The following is an 18,484-nucleotide window of genomic DNA, read 5'->3' as shown; positions in this document are numbered from 1 at the left end:
CAATATAGGCAACTGGTAATTAAAATATAAACCTTAGCGATTCTGAGGAGAACCATGGTTGACAGCTGATTTTGGTGGTAGTCCAGTTGCTTCGTGGGAAGAATTGCAGGGCTATTGTTCTGACGACCTGATTCATTGGATTTGTTTGCCCAGGACGTTGAAAGGGCAACAGATCGCGACAAAATAGAAATCGATGGTGACAATCTAGCACCCTGTAATGTCAATGAAATGGTACTTGCAATAATAGATGGCACACAGTAGCAGACTGAATGGTATTATGTCAGTTAGATGCTGACTTTTTCAGAATCTCCAAAGAACGAACAGGGTTCTAATAGTAATACCGATTGGACAGCATCTGCTGTGAATTTTTCTGATGCCCAGGAAGCCATAACATTTATTGCTCGTAATAAATCTGAACACGGTGTAGCTGATCAGAATGTTGACCTGAGACACTATAATCCTGATTTCTTACTAGGCAATCAGCGAGTTGCATATGCCATAGTCAAATGTCATTCGAAAAACTTAACCAGGGTCTGTCGCCAGATCCACTTCGATGTGTCATATGTGAAACGGTTGGTACGGGTAAGTCGTATCTTATTGGATGCTTCCGTTCTCTACTCAGAAGTGCATGTTGTGTCGCTGATCCGACAGGGGTCTAAGCAGCGTTTAATGTCAATGGTAGAACATTGTACTCTTTATTATAACTGCCTCTCAGTTGACTTTACTGCAAGTAATGAATTGCATGGTCCTGCACTACAAAATCTGAGGAAACAATTAAAGCAATATCGTTATCTAATTATAGGAATGCCAATGATTGGTCAACGTCAGTTAGGCATGATACATCAGAGGTTGTGCCAGGCACGTCCTGACCATGCTACGGAGCTTTTCAATGGTCTGTCCTTGATACTGGTCAGAGACTTTGGACAGTTGCCTCCGGTGGAAGACACTCCACTCTATGTCGCAGATGGCATCCTGACAAAGCTAGACCTCTGCTTACTGCTTCAGCAAGCACGCCATTAACAAGTGGACTGTTCCTGAATCTAGTGACCTACGAGTTAACACTCCCGCCAAAATTAAAAGGCTATTTTGTGCACTACGTCCACCATTCAGGTAATCAAGGCTTTCTACACATATTACACAAATACTTGTTAATTAAAAATTGCACTACAAAAAATGTTCTTTTGACACTGATGTTTCTCTAGAAAGCACAAACCTGAGGACACTGCTGCAGTTCTGCACAGGTTGCAGCGAGATTCCAGTGATGGCATTTCATCAACCAGACACAATCGCAGTCTCCAGCACATTCATGTTTCCCAATACAGCAACATGTGCTATGATTCTAGAGCTGCCAAGACAAGTTACCAACCAAGAAGAGTTTACGGCAAATATGAATGCTGTTTTAGATATGCAGGAAAATGGCTTTGGAGTAGTCTAGTAAATTTGCATTTTTCTGTTGCTTTCTTTGAACTAGTTGCATGCTAGTTTAAAACATTTACACAATTAAGTTGTGTAGATCATCTAAACTTTTGTTAATGTAAGACTCCATGTTGAAGTTTAATTGTTCACATCATGTTGTAAAAGTTGTAATAAAATGGTAAATCCTGACACTGCTTCAAGGTCAATTGGAATTACTGTACAACTGTAGATTGTGACATAGTACATCAGCTAAAATGGTGGCAAGCAGACAGATAATCTCCTTAGTAGAGTAGTAGCAAAATTTTTTTCTGCTTTTACCAGAATTCCGTTCAATTAAGGTACTTCCCCATAGACAATTAAATTAGTTCCTACGTATATTACTATCTAATTTGCCCGTCTATTCACGGCAGTTAACAATTGTTTACCACAGTTGCTACTACACCAAATTTAGTATTGCACACTAGACTGCAATGTTAATTGCAGAGTGTAGGTTTGCATAAACTACAATTAACATTTAGCATACTGAAGTATAGAAACAAACATAGCACTTTGCTCCTGCAGTCTATAGGTGAGTGAAATCAAGAAGTGTGCAAATTTGTTCAATGACCAAACGTAGTTGTTACACAGTCTTTAAATTGTGTGTGTTGAATCATATCAAGGCTGGGGATCCAATGGGCACTACACGTTCACGGGTCTGGGAGGCCGATCTAGATCATGGAAGTAGCATCCACCCTTGCTCTACAACATTTTCTCTGCCCATGTGCACTTACCACTGGTAAATAAAATTGAATAACTGAATACAATTTAAAAAAAATGGCATACATTAAGTAGTCAATTAATTCCACACAATTTAAAATTTGTATGAAATAACCTAAAATTAGATATTTGTGATGCATTGTTTGCATTACGGATTGTAATTGAAATTAACAACAATTACTAGTCATGCAACAAAGGTTGATTTCCTGTTATAATGAAATTGCAATCTTTTACTGAATTGATGAAATAGGTTTATCCTAATCTGACGATTAAACAAATTTTGCCAGATTAATTAATTAAAGCAATTTTGCAACTGCTAAATAGAGAACAGTTGTGATATACAACAACAAAGATGTACCAAGACTAAAGACATTAAGTAGGGTAGGTGTACCTAATTGTGGACACTCCCTCATAATTTGAGTTACAATCGCTGCTTTCTCTGGTAGCCTGCACAAAGAGACAATGAAACATGTCCGATACACGCACCATTGTCTAGGCTTTGTAACGGTACCTGTACTAAGTAATCGACGAGAGTCTGTTACAGTTCATTGCGCGTTTGATGAACTACGTGAAGAAGTGGATGAGTCTGGCTGAAGTCGAAGACACGTCGCCGGCACGGGTGCGTGACTTGTTTGTAAGAGAGCAGTTCCTTGAAGCTTGCCCGCAAGACTTAGCTGCATTTCTGCGAGAGAAGCCACTCAAGAGCTTGGAGGAGGTGACCAAAGCTGCGGACCGATTTCTAACAGCGCGCAACAGACAACTTCATGTGACTCAACTTCACGCAAATGGAGAAGTCACTCTAGACAGTGGATCAGCCACGCATCGTGAAGGCGAGGTAAAGTCAGTTAAGCCATCAGGTATCCAGTGCTTTGTTTGTGGCAGGTACGGTCATAAAGCCATTGACTGCAGAGACAAAACCAAGCGGAACTGTTTCAGGTGTGGTATGGCAGGCCATGAGGCAAGGAACTGCCGGAGCAATCCCAGGGCTGGAAATACTACTGTCAAGTCCAACTGCGTGGTGCAAAAGAATGATCGCCTGGACTCTGCTACTGAAGCCCATGGTGTGTCAACGGGTGACCTGGAAGAATCAACTGATGATGGATGCCTACTTCTAGCAAATGGTAAGAAGGTTCCGCTGATAAGCAGTGCTGTGAGTGAGAAATTGTCAGTGAATGGTCAGTGTATGCCTGTGTCAGAAGGGAGGATTGGTACTTCGGGGATACTTGTTTTGAGAGATACCGGGTGCAGTGGGGTGATAGTGAAGCAGAAGTTTATTCTTGATACCCAGTATACTGGGAGCTATGGATTGATGCAAATAGTGGACAATACCGTTTGTAGAGTACCAATGGCCACTGTTCACGCCGAATCACCGTACTTGACAGGAGAGGTCTCGACACTATGCCCACATGATGCTGTGTATGATGTGATAGTTGGTAATGTCTCAGGCACAAGGGCAGCAATCGACCCGGATCCTGAGTGGCATATGGCAAACATGGTGACAACAAGATCCAGTGCGAAAAAAGTAGGTGCTGCGACCCCTCTCAACGTACGACCAGTGGAAAGTTGGCTCAAGATCAACCGAGACAAGATTGTGGAAATGCAAGGTGAGGATGTCTCGTTACAGAAGTATTACAAGAAGATTGATATCACGAAGGAGGGTCTACAAGAAGTTAAGTTCGAAGTCAAAGATCGAGTCCTGTGTCGAGTGTTCAAACATCCCCATGTCAACAATGGCAAGCCAGTTCGGCAGGTGGTGGTACCGGAGCAATTACGAAAGCAGGTGATGGAGCTTGCGCACGACTCAACAATGGGGGGACACTTGGGCATCCGGAAGACAGTTGACAGGATACTCAACAACTTTTATTGGCCAGCCATACACGCTGATGTGTCAAGATTTTTTCGGTCTTGTGACATTCGTCAGAGAACAATACGGAAGAGATCGGTTTCAAGGGCTCCTCTGCAGAACATGCCTCTCGTTGATCAGCCATTTAAGAGAGTCACAGTCGACTTAATTGGTCCGATACACCCACCCAGTGAAGAGGGGCATCGCTACATTCTGACGTTAGTCGACTATGCCACGAGGTACCCTGAGGCTATACCCCTGAAAAGGGTGAGCAGCGAGACAGTTGCCGAGGCTCTGGTGAATATGTACAGCCGTCTTGGGGTACCTGAGGAAGTCCTTAGTGACATGGGCACGCAATTTGTGTCGGAATGCATGAAGGAGGTCTCAAGACTGCTGAGTATACGCCAACTAAGTACAACACCGTATCATCCAATGTGCAATGGGTTGGTGGAGAAATTTAATGGGACGCTCAAGACGATGCTGAGAAGATTATGTAGCGAGCAGCAAAGGCAGTGGCACAGGTATGTCAACTCACTGCTTTTCGCGTACAGGGAGGTGTCCCAGGAGTCAACAGGTTTTTCTCCGTTTGAACTACTTTACGGGAGAACAGATCAAGGACCCATGAGAATCCTATGACACTTTTGGACTATGGAGGATGATGCACCGAAAGTGAGGACTACAGTAGCTACCAATACTTATTCGAGTTGAGGGAGAGGCTTGAGGAGACGTTACGTATTGCAAGAGAAGAGTTAGGTAAGGCTCAAGTTGTGATTGTGATTGGTCATTGGACCGGTATTGTGTTTGACTGAGCTAGGGTAGTATAAAAAGCGGTATTGATTCTGATTGAGTTAGAGATTTGACTGAGTAGCAGTAGCAAGTGAAAGTTGATTAAGATTGCGTTTACAGTATACGGCACGGTCAACTGTTGGGTAGCCTACACGTCCTCTCTCGATAGGGTGCTGCATCCGTCTTCGGGAAATCTCCAATACAAGCACTTGCACTTGCAATCGATCTAGCCACGAGTAGCAGTCGTGAGTCCATCTGCAACTTGGATCCCCTGATATATCGTGCACATGCGTCATCGAAACCCATTCCCTGCAGTTCCCATATTGTCAACGGTGACCTCACTTCCGACGGCATATTTGACACTGTTGACGCACTTCTTGTTGGCTGGGCTGAGATATCAAATGACAAGTGGAACATGCTATGCTAGCCCAGCTGACAAATGTAACAATTTAGGCTAACCTAGCCAAGGAGAATCTTTTGGGGACGCCATATTAGTTATAAACATCTTTGTGCCACCCTTCTAGTCAAAGTCTGCATCCACCACTGATATGTATTCTAGAGTTGTAACATAAGGTATAAGATGAAACATTGGCAGGAATTTAGTTTGGCGGTTTGCTAAGAAATTGATGAACAAAAGCATATTGGTGAACTTTATTTTGGTATTTGGACATCGATGTTTGATAACGGATATATGTCTTACCATAAGTGGTCATGGAGAAGTTTGCGATCGACAGATGTGTTCGTGGCTCACATTTCCCTAACTTACTGGTCTCCAACTACTGCATAGTGATGAAGAACTGCTGTGTCACTGCAAAGAACAAGACCTGCATGAACGTGATAGTTCAGCTTCATCCATAGCCTCATCTAGCTCATTCATAGGCACAACAGACGGCAAGCAGAGATTACCTACCATCTGTGGCCTTATCCGTGTGAAGTACCATCACATCGCCATATGATGTCTGATCCACATGGGTGATGCCATCAACATACCCCGGTGGTTGTTGAAAATCTGCCCATCCGCCAAAATAAATTCCTGCCATTATTTTATCTTATACTGTAAAATAAACAGAAAGATAGTGTAAGAGTGTAATAGCTAAGCCCCTGAGTGACATAATTAATCACTCTAAGCTAGGCTTAGAGTAAGTTCTAATAGACATTTTGTATACAGTTATATACAATATATATCAACAAACTAAAACATACAGCATACCTCGTATCACACTAGTGTCAAAGGAGGGGTTCAAACTGCTGACATTTTCCACGATCTTGTTTGTCAACACTTTATTCTCATCAGAAGAAAAGCTAAAATTAATACGAGCCATATGTAAAAAAGAGTAGTGCAGGAAAATAGGGGCATTTCAATACCATTGTCTGAAGTTCCATCCAGTACGTCTTCCTCCACTAAACTCTTGAATACTCGATGGACAGCTCTCTAACAGATAGAGTTAATAAATTACAAACAAATTCCATAGGTGTACATAACTCCGCAAACAACAATCATCATAAATCGTTGTCATAAGCCGCTAATTATTAACATTATGTAGCATTAGATTTAGATACACCTGCATTTGACCAGCTAGCTGTAGACAGTAGTCGATTCCAGTAGATATAGCCCAAATCTATATATATATATATATATATATATATATATATATATATATAGCTCTATCCAAGGCTAGAAATCTGTTTAATTTATTGATTTCGTCGATAACTCAATTAGAGCAATTAAATGAACTTACTGAAACCTCCAATGTAATGCGCCTACTTCGCTTTGCTTCACTTTGGTTGACACTGCTTTGGTTGGTAGGCTGATCTTGCTCTGCTCGCTGTTTCTAAAAAGCTTGCATATAGGACCGGGACCTACTGTCACACGTATGATACCAATCTGCATGCACGTGCCAACACACGCCAGTTCGCGGAGGTTTCCCTGTAGTTAGACTAATACAACGCTTTTGGCGTGCTTACTTGAAATATTTCTATCAGTTGCTTCTGCTGCTCCAAAGACTGCTGAAGAAGCTTGGCTAGCTCTTCGCTTTGCGCCTCTGTGAGTGGCACCGACGGCGCGACAGTCGATCTGCTATCAGCTGACAATCTAAATTGGGCACTAGGGACTGATAAAGACGTGTTCACCGACGGCGCAGCAGCGCTTGCTTCTCCTCTATAAAATCTTGCACGACTGGTGAACGATCCTGCAAAGCGACTCTGAAAATGTAAAATAAGTTTTACGACCATCGCGCAGCACGACTGGCACAATCAGTAGAAACGCTCTAGCATGTACGGATTTCTAGCTGCATGACCAACCATCTCTTGTCGAAATTTAGAATTCCTGAGCTAAGCTACAGACGTTGAGAGCGTGACACAAAACAATCTAGAATAGACTATGAGAGAAATTGCTTTGCTACAGTTGACGAATTTCGCGCCCTAGTTGAGTTCAACGACATTCTACCTATTGCGGAAGTTGCGGAAGATGAATGCAGACACGTTCTGTCCACACTGCAATGAATCTGTTGCCTATCGTACTTTCACAAAGCACAAGGAAAAATATTACAACAAATCAACAAAACGTTGGACGTTAGCTAAGACGGATTCTTCAAGTCAATCTGATTCTGAGCAATCAGCCCATAGATCTGACAACGAGATAACAGGTCCTTAATTATTTCTAACTTCCTGTGCAAGTATGCAAACCGACTAATCACTTTTACTTAGATATTGAAGAGAATAACAGAGCCAGTGAGTGTGAGTGTTATACAGCTGATGAGACCGTTACCTACCCAGCTGATGAGACCGTTACCTACACAGCTGATGAGACCGTTACCTACACAGCTGATGAGACCGTTACCTACACAGCTGATGAGACCGTTACCTACACAGCTGATGAGACCGTTACCTACACAGCTGATGAGACCGTTACCTACACAGCTGATGAGACCGTTACCTACACAGCTGATGAGACCGTTACCTACACAGCTGATGAGACTGTTACCTACACAGCTGATGAGATAGTTGACACTAATGAGCAACTTACAACTGACAATCCAGACGCTTTTTCTGACAACCATGAAGTAAATTTTTAGAACATTTGATGAATTTGACTGTGATATGAAGTTATTATATGTACAGGAAAATGACTTTGATATTGAGTTATTATGAAGTGATAAAGATGATGGTTCAGGAGTTGAACAGATGGATGGAGTAGAAGAAGAAATAACAAGTGGTCCTTTCAAAACAATGGTGGAATGGTTACTTTGGTACTTACTGTTATGGCAACATCAATTTGGAGTGTCCGATTCTGCCATAAACAAACTTCTTAGATTCATTGTTGTGTTCTTTGGCATGCTGAGAAGAGTTTTGCCACAAGCAAATTTGATATCACATTTGCTTCCTACCTCTGTTCAACTAGCAAGGCAGAAGTTTCACAGTGACAAGTTTATTAAATACACTGTGTGTCCACGATGTCATTCGTTATATGACTTGGAAGAGTGCTTTATCACTATTGGTAACAGAAGAGCTCCTCGGCAATGCACTTTTGTGGCATATCCCAATCGTCCACAGCAATACCATAGATGGCCTTGTTCTGCTGAATTGCTTGATACCATCATTCTGAAAGACGGTACAAAACGCTTTGTTCCAAAGAAAATCTATGCATATAACAGCATCTCTAATACTCTAAAGAAATATCTCTTGAGGCCTCAGTTTGAAGAACTCTGTGAAAGCTGGCGTCATCGAAATGTTCCACAAGGGTACTATGCAGATTTGTACGATGGGAGAGTTTGGTCACAGTTTCAGGTAGTTGATGGATGTCCTTTTCTTTCCACACCTAGAAATTATGCTTTCATGGTGAATGTAGACTGGTTTCGACCATACAAGCACACTCCATCAACTATTGGTGCAATCTACTTGTCTCTGATGAATCTTCCAAGACAATTACGCTACAAGAAAGATAACAGTTTTCTTGTAGGACTCATTCCTGGTCCCAATGGGCCTTCTCTCACAATTAACACCTACTTGAAGCCATTGGTTGATGAACTGAAACTATTGTGGGAAACTGGTATTTGCTGCAGATCATTCTCATCTCCATGGTTCTCCAATAGATACTATTGTGGTTTACTTTGTGTGGCATGTGATATTCCTGCTTCCCGGAAAGTAGGAGGATTTCTAAGCCATTCAGCTAGATTGGGATGCAAAAAGGGCTTGCAAAATTTTTCTACCTTGGGATCATCTGCTCCAGATACATATTCTCATGGCACCTGTCCACTTCGAACTGATGATGAACATCGACAATTAGTGGAAGAAATTATGAATGCGAAAACTAAACAAGAACAAGAAGCACTAGAAAGTCAATCAGGACTACGATACACTGAGCTACTTCGTCTACCTTACTATAAACCCATTGAATTTCTGGTAATAGACCCAATGCATAACTTGTTTTTGGGAACTGCCAAGACAATGCTGAAAGATATTTGGCTGAGTGATGAAAACGCATTAATTTCAAAACAAGACTTTGAAAAAATACAACATCGTGTTGATGCAGTTAAACTTCCTTCAACAATTGGTCGAATTCCCTTAAAAATAGCATCAAGTTTTTCTGGATTTACTGCTGACCAGTGGAAAACCTGGACCACCATTCATTCCCTATATGCATTGAGAGATATCCTTCCAGCGGAACACAATCACTGTTGGCTAAAGTTTGTCAATGCCTGTCGCTTGCTATGCTCAACAATAATCACGATCAATGATATCGAACAAATTCAACATTTTCTTGAAGAGTTTTGCCAAGATATTGTCAGACTGTACAAAAGCCTTTAACACCAAACATGCATTTGCACTACCACCTTTGCAATTCCATCATAAGTTATGGTCCGACATATTCTTTTTGGTTATTCAGGTTTGGGAGACTCAATGGCATCCTTGGAGCATACAAAACCAACAATAAATCAGCCGAAATACAAATAATGAGAAAGTTTCTCTACTCAACTGCAGTATGTGACTCTGACTTTCCACTGGATTTTCGTGCAGAAATGTTGCCATTGTTGCGAGAGCTTTTAGATCAAAGCTGTGCTGATGTTGGATCCAATGCCATTGCACAAATAGAGTCATCTTCACTTATCAGTCTATTAGATCTCCAAACCTCCTATGTGCAGAATCCACAAACAGACATATCCATTTGGTCAAAAACAAGCAAAAACTACCTAAGAAGGTCAACATATACAACTTCTGCATTCTCACCCTCAGAACTGCAGTTTATAAAAAAAATATGTACGCTAAATTGCTAGGTCCAATATCACCAAACTGTGTCATTCCTGAGGTGTACACAATTGTGAAGTCTGTTGAAATAGCAGGAGTAAAGATTGGATCAGCAATTTCCCCACTCGACCGTTCGAGTTATATCACTGCCAAATGGACTGGGCCAACAGGCGAAGTACAACTGGAAACACAATGGCCAGGCAGAATTGATCATTTTCTAGAACACAGCATTTATCGAAATGGACAATGGGAAGAGCATTTAATAGCCAAAATTTCATGGTTTCAGCCTCATCCCAATAAAAATAAGTTTGTTGGTGTTGAAATTTGGTGCGCTCACAGTCACGTTATTCTTGGTCTTTCTACGTTCATGCCCGTTCAACGCATAATATCTCTATTTACACCTGCCAAAGAAACCTCCAATGGGGATACTGTACTTTTTGTTCTACCACATAGTCGTAGATTGTTGTTTTAATTACGTGTTCATATGCTTTGTTCAAACACAAACCAGATCATAGGCAATAACATTAATGCTGTGTTAAGAATTAATAAGACTGTTGAAAGAGATTATACAATGTAATAAAAATTCATAATGATATATATATAAATGAAACATTAGATCTTGTTACCTATATAACCCAAGGTGTACTCGCAAATAAGCACTTGGACAAATAGTAATCCTCATAGGACTCGATCCAGTAAGCCATCAATGCATCACTGCGGTTTCATACTCCACAAAGCATAACGTCTGCGTATCGTCCCATCATAAAACCTCACTCTGATCCAGTATCAATACTTTGAATGTCTACAGACAGCAATTGCAAAGTTAGTGCAAATTCTGTGTATGACATGATCTACTATGTACATCGAGTAGCCGTGCTCGTGTACCTCTAATACTGTTCTTTTAAGTTATACTCATCGCAGTCCACTTGATTACAGCTGTTGACTTCATTTCATTCTTACTTCCTGAGACATTGCCATAACCTACTACAGAGTCTGCATAGAGATAACTCTATATCTATAGCTCCGATCGACCAGATCGTGATCATGAGTAGTCTAGCTGGAACGATAACAAACCATTATACTGTAGAGGGACGAAACGCACGTAGAAATAAGCAATTCTCACCAGTTGAAACCGTTTGCCAATTGGCTATCTAGTTGATCACCCTAGCAGACCTTCACACCCAGACTTCCACATCCGGGATGTCTAATGGTAGCTGCAGCCTAATTGCAAAACGCCGGTAAGAGTAGTCCGGAGCCGTATATGGCTCTGGAGTAGTCCATAAAACAATACGAAAATGGCAAAATCAAATGAGAATTGGGATTGAAGTTAAGGATATTATTGCTCGAGCTCTATGTACGATAATCTTTAAAATTAAAAGCAAGAAAAACTTAGCCATTTTATTTCCGTCATTCCCTTTATACAGTTGTTTCTGACAGCAGTTGCAAGAAAATGGAAAATATTTTAGATGATTTAGGTCAGTTTTAATGTAACTCTAGATTACGACACTAAACAAATCAGTAATTAATAAATAATATGGTAACTGCAATTGGTCATACTTTGTTTACAAGAAAGAGATAATTTTGGCTTTCTGTATGCAAACACTAACAGTGTTGAATGGTACATGCCAAAGAATTTGATTGAGAAGCTATATACAAGCGTACATGTGAATTGATACAATGATCTATTATCTGTTATTTCATTTTGTTGCTCTAGGCCAGATAATCTATTTCATACGTGGAAAAATTAATTAATTAAGGAACAAATCTCATTTTGTTAATCAGAAATATTGTCTTTCAACCAAATGGAATTAATATTTACACCTTCCTATATACTGTGAATGGCATTGCAGCAATGCTGTTGAGAGCTGGGACTGCATGGCCACCATATTACTTTTGTAATAACTTTTTGGATCTGAGTGATGAAGAAGCTGGAATGTGTGAGAATCCTGGTAGACATACTTTGCATACGGATAGATACTGAATCTGATCCATAGTTGTTTTCTTGCAATTGGTTTGAATGTCTGTGCATGTAGTCCTGATCATTCCTACTTAAACACAATTTGTGCAAGAAGATAAATATCTCATTGAGCTACTTTTGAAAATAACTCATTTTCCAGAAAGACACCATTAGGTACGTCTACCACATTCTACATACAAACTAAGAAAATTACAGTAGAAAAAATTCTGATCAATCTGAATACAAAGTACACAAGCTTGCTCTAATTGGTACAAGTCATTGCAGTAAAATGAGTAATGTAATGAATGCATTAATTAACCCCGTATTGACCTTAACTTCCGGAGCATTACCAGTATACTCCGAATTCGCAAAGTGAAAAAATTGTAAAACGTATTGTAATACATTTAATAACACATATAGCACTAGTATGACCAGTTTCGTGAACAATCGGCATCTATCTTCTATGCCGGATTTGACGCACAAACGATTGCGCAGAAGAACCGCGCATTGATCAACAACTACATAGGTTTCGAAACATCAAAAGCGTTAGACTGTACCTGAACTATACTTTCGCTGAGTTTCGCGCTGGTCCAACGATGTTCAAACGAGTTCTCGATGTTCTCGTGTGAAAGACACCGCCCATGCCACAGAGTCAGGTCTTGTTTTTGGCCAAAATCACCACCATAACTAGGAAGAAACTGGGCTATTACACGTACAACACAACTCGACATGTGCAAATACTTTGTCTTCCAACTTTGGATTGGCTCTGCGAAACATTTATGTATTCAGTCGCCGAGGGCGTGACCTACATACAGTTGCAATATGGCTCGTTTGTACGAGGCTACGAACACGTAGCCTCGTACCCAGGCCCTCCTGCGCGCCCGAATTCGTGGCCTCGAACTTCCAGAACAAGTGACGTTAAAATAAATTATGTATTTTTACAAGCCTCGAAGTTCCAGACCGTCTCCCAAGTTTCAGCAATACTTAATTATATAATATACTTGACGTAAATCACGTGACAGTAAGATACACATGAAGTTTACTCCTAGTAAATATGTTCTAAATATCTATTACATTTACTAGTGGTCGAATATGGCGTAAATTTGTGAAGTAAATGTATAATACATTTACTAGTAGTCTAAATACTTGGCAAATGTGTAGTAAATGCGTAACACATTTGACCTATATTTTTTCAGGTTAAATACTACGTAAATATAGAACAATATATTTACCTTAAATTTAACCAAGGTAAATATGGCGCAAATATAAAAATCTGTCCAGTGTACGTTTATTGAGTAAAGTGAAGAGGCTATCGCTGAGTGATTGCCGAGGCGTGTTAGTCAGGTAACTTAAAACATTAACACCATCAAACAGTTACAATTGATTACTGTACTTTAGTATATTATGACAATTTTAATTAAGAAAACTTTAATTAACGGTAAACTGTGTACACAATGCTAAGTCACATTAATTGCAGTAAAACATTTTTATTGATAGATATCAAGTTATGACTTATGACTTCTTGGGGTTATTTGTAAGAAAGGCATAGATAACCTAATAAACGAAAATAAAAAATTACTAGACACCACATAATATTATTCCCATCTTACCTTAACTGAGTTTATTAGTGGCGCCCGAAGGCTGTAAAGTTGTGATTGTTTTTCGAATACAATTAATTAACTTAGTTAAAGCAACCTCATTGCCCCAGGCCCTGCAGCCGCAGTCTGCGTTTCAGGACCAGACCTACTGATAGCTGTGCTTGGCCAATCTAGGACACAGTTGCTCTTCGATTTGACATAGTTAATTAAAGTTCCGATATCTATACTGCGCGTGATAGTAAGTATTAGTAATGGGTGTACTAGAGTAGCCAAACTGTGCAACGTTGGTGCTGCTCTGGGGCTGCATGCAGCCTCATATAGCGCCCAGTGATGTATATTTAATTCAGTGAGTTCAGTAAACCTCAATTCTTTAGGGCGTGAGGTTTCTTAGAATTGCATTCATCGCATTTGTAGCGATCAGCCCCGATCTGGACGATCGAAGCCTTGGAACTCCGTAATAATTAATATATGAAACACGAAAAAGACAGCCAAATACGGTACTTATATTGGCATACTGAAAACAGCAAAGGTGCAGCATTTATGCATTGTTAACAGAAACTCAGTTTTGTTAACTAACTAATGTACACCTTTTTTTACAAGGATTCCACATACTATAAACGTGGAAATTTTCGCGTGTTTATATTTTCAGATTTTTTTATCAGAGACCATTTCGTGGATTAAAATTTTCGCGGTTTGATGCATGTCACGTGGTTCTATGCATCACGTGGTCCACCTATGACGCTCATGAATTGGTTACGTAAAGCGGGGATGTAGAGAGAAGACCGTGTCTTCCGCAACCCACTGACGTTCTCGGTCTACCTTCTACGACAGTAAAGGCTGCAAATGATTGTGTGTCGCTTCAAGAAGGTTTCTCTACGAGGGCTGACCGCAAGCGAAAAGAGAGAGTGAGTAAAACGTGTACAGTGCCTCGGAACGATTGAGCATCGCTCGTTATGCAAGCAATCATGGAGTTGCACGAGAAGCCAGACACTTCAGTAGTGTACTGAGCCATCCAGTGAACAAAAGTACGGTTCTTTCGATGCAGAAAAAATATCTCCAGAAGATTAAGCAACAATCATGTGAAGTTCCACTTGTCTCTCTTCCAAGACGGAAACGTGGACGTTCATTGTTGATTGGTGATACATTGGATCATATGATACGGAATTACATTTTGAATCTTCGAGAAGCAGGCGGTGTGGTCAGTGTACCCATAGTGATAGCAGCTGCTCGTGGGATCATCGCCCACGAAAGGAAGGACATGCTGAGTGAGTTTGGAGGTTCTTTTATTCCAACGAAGAACTGGGCTCGTTGTATGCTAGACAGGATGGGTTTTACCAAACGGAAGTTAACCAATGCTGCCAAAGAGAAATCTGGTGACCTTCCTGAGATAAAACAAAATTTTGTTTTTAAGTTTCTAGATGTAGTGAGTAAGCATCAAATCCCAGCAGGTATGGTTGTGAACTGGGACTAAACTGGAGTCCGCATGGTCCCTTCTGGTAACTGGACTATGGAAAAGAAAGGGTCCTGTCAGGTTGCTATTGCAGGTTTGGATGATAAACGAGAAATTGCGGTATTGCTTGCAGTCAACATGTTATGTGAAACCCTACCCAGTCAAGTGATTTACCAAGGTACCACTGATTGTTGTCTTGCCAGATATGACTTTCCTGATTCTTGGAACATAACTCATACTGCTTCCCATTGGTCAACAGAAAGCACCATTTTAGAATACCTAGAGAAAGTGGTCGACCCATACTTTGTCCTGAAAAGACAGGAATTAGGACTGCCCGAGAAGTACCATGGCTTATTGATTGTTGATGTTTTTAAAGCCCATCGAACAGACGCTGTACAAAAATTCCTAGATGCAAGGTACATTTCTGTGTTGTATGTGCCAGTGTGCTACACAGACAACTTGCAGTCAATAAGTCATTTAAAGAAGACTTACGGCAGTTATTTCAAAACTGATATGGCGATCAGATCAGACAACAGCTAGACAGGGGTACTTCTATGTGCGACATTACTGTAGACCTCAGATTGTCATCTATTAAGAATTTGCATGCTAGCTGGATTGTACACGCTTATAAGGCAATATCTTAGCGTCCTAGGCTCATCAGAAGTGGGTTTCTCAGACTGGTCTATGCATCCCTTGTCCCTTCCTTGTATTGCTTCAGCAAAACACTCGGTGTCTGTTACTACTCCTTCGCAGTCCAAGAAAGTAAAGTTCTGTGACCAGTGTACAGATGACCTTTGCAATGATATCGATGCCTCTGTTGCATTGATTGTAGAATACTTCAAGTCAGTTATTTCTTATGTATTACCATCACAATTCTGCCAGTCAAGGTTGAATGGGCGAAATGGCAGCAATGCTTGCACGGTTATATCTATTTGTGTAGCTACCTAGATTATGCTAGATTGTGTGCACGTACCCGACAGTGGTACTGTAGAGCCATCACAACAGACCATCAGAGCTTTCGTTGCATGTATTGAAGAAGGCAACAAGTGTTATGATAGTGCTGGGTGCAGAGGCTTTTTGTCCGTTTACGGTGCGATAGAGAGTGCCTGTTCGGATATGAACGTGACAATTGCCAGAGGAGGAAATTTTGGCGTATGGGATTACGACCAGTTCAAACAGGATCTGCTGACTATCAGAGACAGAGCTGTTGGAGCAGCACAGTCCATACCGGTGTACTTGTAATGCCAAGTCACTTTTCAGTCGCAATTGCATTCGATCCTCGCAAGTTGTGTCTTGCTGTGTTTGACAGCCACTCTCATCATGGCAGTGGTATGAAGCTTGTTGCCTCCATAGCTGTAGCTTCATTAGATGACGTTGGTATTCTGCACATGGCAGAGTTTCTTGATTTTTCTCTCAATGGAAATGGCTTAGCAAATGGGACTATGAAGGGTGCAGACATTATCTTGATTCAGTAGTTTGAGTAGAGTACTAACAGCAGTGCAGTTTGATTCCATTGTGTTGTGTTACTAGCTAATACAGTAGTTCTTCTACAGTATACAGTACTATTAGTATAAAGTTTGATACTAGTGAACAGTATCCCTTATACGAGACTTTGCACGGGGATGTCACGTGAGGAATGGGCCACGCCTTCATAAATTTTCGCGTCGTGTTTATTATCGCGGAGAAAACTTTAACCCCAAAAATAGCAAAAATTTTGGTCAGACCTTTCCTCCCGCGTCATAATCGAGAAAATGGTGACGAAGTCGTTTAGAACAATTCTTTTGACTGCAGTATTTAAATGTAATGAGTGACAATAACACTTAACCAATTATTTAATAAAAATTATATAAATATCACAGATAGGTGAGAGAGTTTGTGACGTTTCACAGATGCAATCACGTATAGAAAAGTGTAACGCTTATATTTTCAACTAGGATCCATGGCCCGTCCTTCGTACGGGCAAGATACTGTAGTGTAAAGATAGGTCTGTGACGTGAATCTTAGTTGCGAGGTCCCGGATGTGCTGAATGAATTCGAATCTTGCTCTTTGCACTTGTTTTGATAGAAATCGACAGATTCCGTGTAGTGCTTAGTGAAGAAAACCTGTAGGTTGGATTCGTGTCGAGTGTGCGCGCCGATTTCGGTTGCGAACGGACAAAAGACGTGACCGCCAAACGCGTACACACACACACACACACACACACACACACACACACACACACACACACACACACACACACACAATTTGAGCTTTATATGTTAGATATAATATATATAATATATTATTCGTCTACGACCCACGTGGCCTGCGTTTCTAATTTTTGTGAATTAATGAAAGCTACCAGTATCCCCGTCGTTACGGTGGCGTAGCGAGTGGCGTTGGCTACACCGCGGGCTATCATTTGTAGGCATGGTCATAAAAATCGTGGACTGTAATTACGTACGTGTGAGGAGCAAAGCTGTGTATAGTATATACACCACCCTTTGTCCAGTCTGGATCCGCCATTGATTCTACAGAATCAGTCATTAGGAAGTCAATAAAGTAGGCGTGTCCATAAACGTGGGCATGTCCCGTAATATCGTTAAGTTTAGCCTTCCGTTTCTAAAGGTCATGCTATGCCCCTGGTTGCTATTATGCGTCTAAAACATTGTAGTCTGTTAGAACCCTTGTTTTGACTGACTTTATGTTGCAGGTTTGCGTGGTAGCTAAAGTTGTTCGCTTTGCATGTAATTGTAAATATATTACTAATGGATACGTATAAAAAGTCAACTACAAAAATTGTTTGCATTTTTAGAAAATACTCAATATCATATGTTTATATTCATATTTAGAACTATTTGCTGAAATTGCAGAGGAACACTGTTCAACTTCAACAACATTTATCGGTACTAATTTGGATGACGTAACTAGCTTGGAAACGTCAGTTTGAAACATCTTGTTATCTACGAACAAAGATATCAATGAAACAAACTTATGATCTAGGACGAAGAAACGTACGAACAAGTTGCGGCCGCAACGTACAAAACAAACCCTATATTTAGCGTCATGTGACTAGTCAATAATACTTTTGCTTCTTCTACACCACCTGCAGTAGCAAAATACAGAGTTCAGGCGCTTATCGTGGCATGGGTTGGACTGGTGTAGCGTGCTGAGATTACACCCATGCTGAAATTGTATTTTACAGTCTGCGTATCTTACAGTATCGTGGCATGGGCTAGACCGGGTTATAGCCATCATTTCTAGGCGTGGTCATAAACATCGTGGACTGTAAATACGTGTGAGGACCAGCGGCGTCGCGTGGGTGCAAAAAGTGGTGGGGTTGACGCGCTACTGAGACTTCGGCTTCGATCATTGATATTAAAAATTTTGAAAACGCCCCCGAAAAGTGGTGGGGCTTCAGCCCCACTGGCCCCTATTACGCGACGCCCCTTGT

The 18,484-nt window shown here is 40.9% G+C and overlaps 2 protein-coding genes across 4 annotated transcripts; one reads left to right on the top strand and one right to left on the bottom strand.

The window, feature by feature from the left end:
- Positions 1-6,011: 6,011 nt before the first annotated feature.
- LOC134192978 (uncharacterized) lies at positions 6,012-15,989 on the bottom strand. Of its 3 annotated transcripts, none has more exons than XR_009971995.1 (7): positions 12,744-15,989; positions 12,560-12,689; positions 11,169-11,266; positions 10,931-11,102; positions 10,672-10,847; positions 6,167-6,233; positions 6,012-6,103 (listed from the first exon to the last, which is right to left on the bottom strand). XR_009971995.1 is itself a non-coding variant. In XM_062661738.1 (4 exons), exons 1-4 carry the CDS (start codon positions 7,031-7,033, stop codon positions 6,075-6,077), a joined length of 456 nt encoding a protein of 151 aa, XP_062517722.1. In that variant the 5' UTR covers positions 7,034-7,647; the 3' UTR covers positions 6,012-6,074. The 3 variants fall into 3 exon arrangements, 1 of the variants encoding a protein (XP_062517722.1); XR_009971996.1 differs by having other exon boundaries at positions 10,931-11,098; XM_062661738.1 differs by lacking the exons at positions 10,672-10,847; positions 10,931-11,102; positions 11,169-11,266; positions 12,560-12,689; positions 12,744-15,989 and adding exons at positions 6,541-6,633; positions 6,767-7,647.
- LOC134192977 (uncharacterized) lies at positions 7,842-10,656 on the top strand. The gene has a single exon (XM_062661737.1). It carries the CDS (start codon positions 7,985-7,987, stop codon positions 9,605-9,607), a length of 1,623 nt encoding a protein of 540 aa, XP_062517721.1. The 5' UTR covers positions 7,842-7,984; the 3' UTR covers positions 9,608-10,656.
- Positions 15,990-18,484: the final 2,495 nt, after the last annotated feature.

This window comes from Corticium candelabrum, chromosome 17 (genome assembly GCF_963422355.1).
Source record: "Corticium candelabrum chromosome 17, ooCorCand1.1, whole genome shotgun sequence".
NCBI lineage: Eukaryota > Metazoa > Porifera > Homoscleromorpha > Homosclerophorida > Plakinidae > Corticium > Corticium candelabrum.
This window is presented reverse-complemented; position numbering and strand designations above follow the sequence as displayed.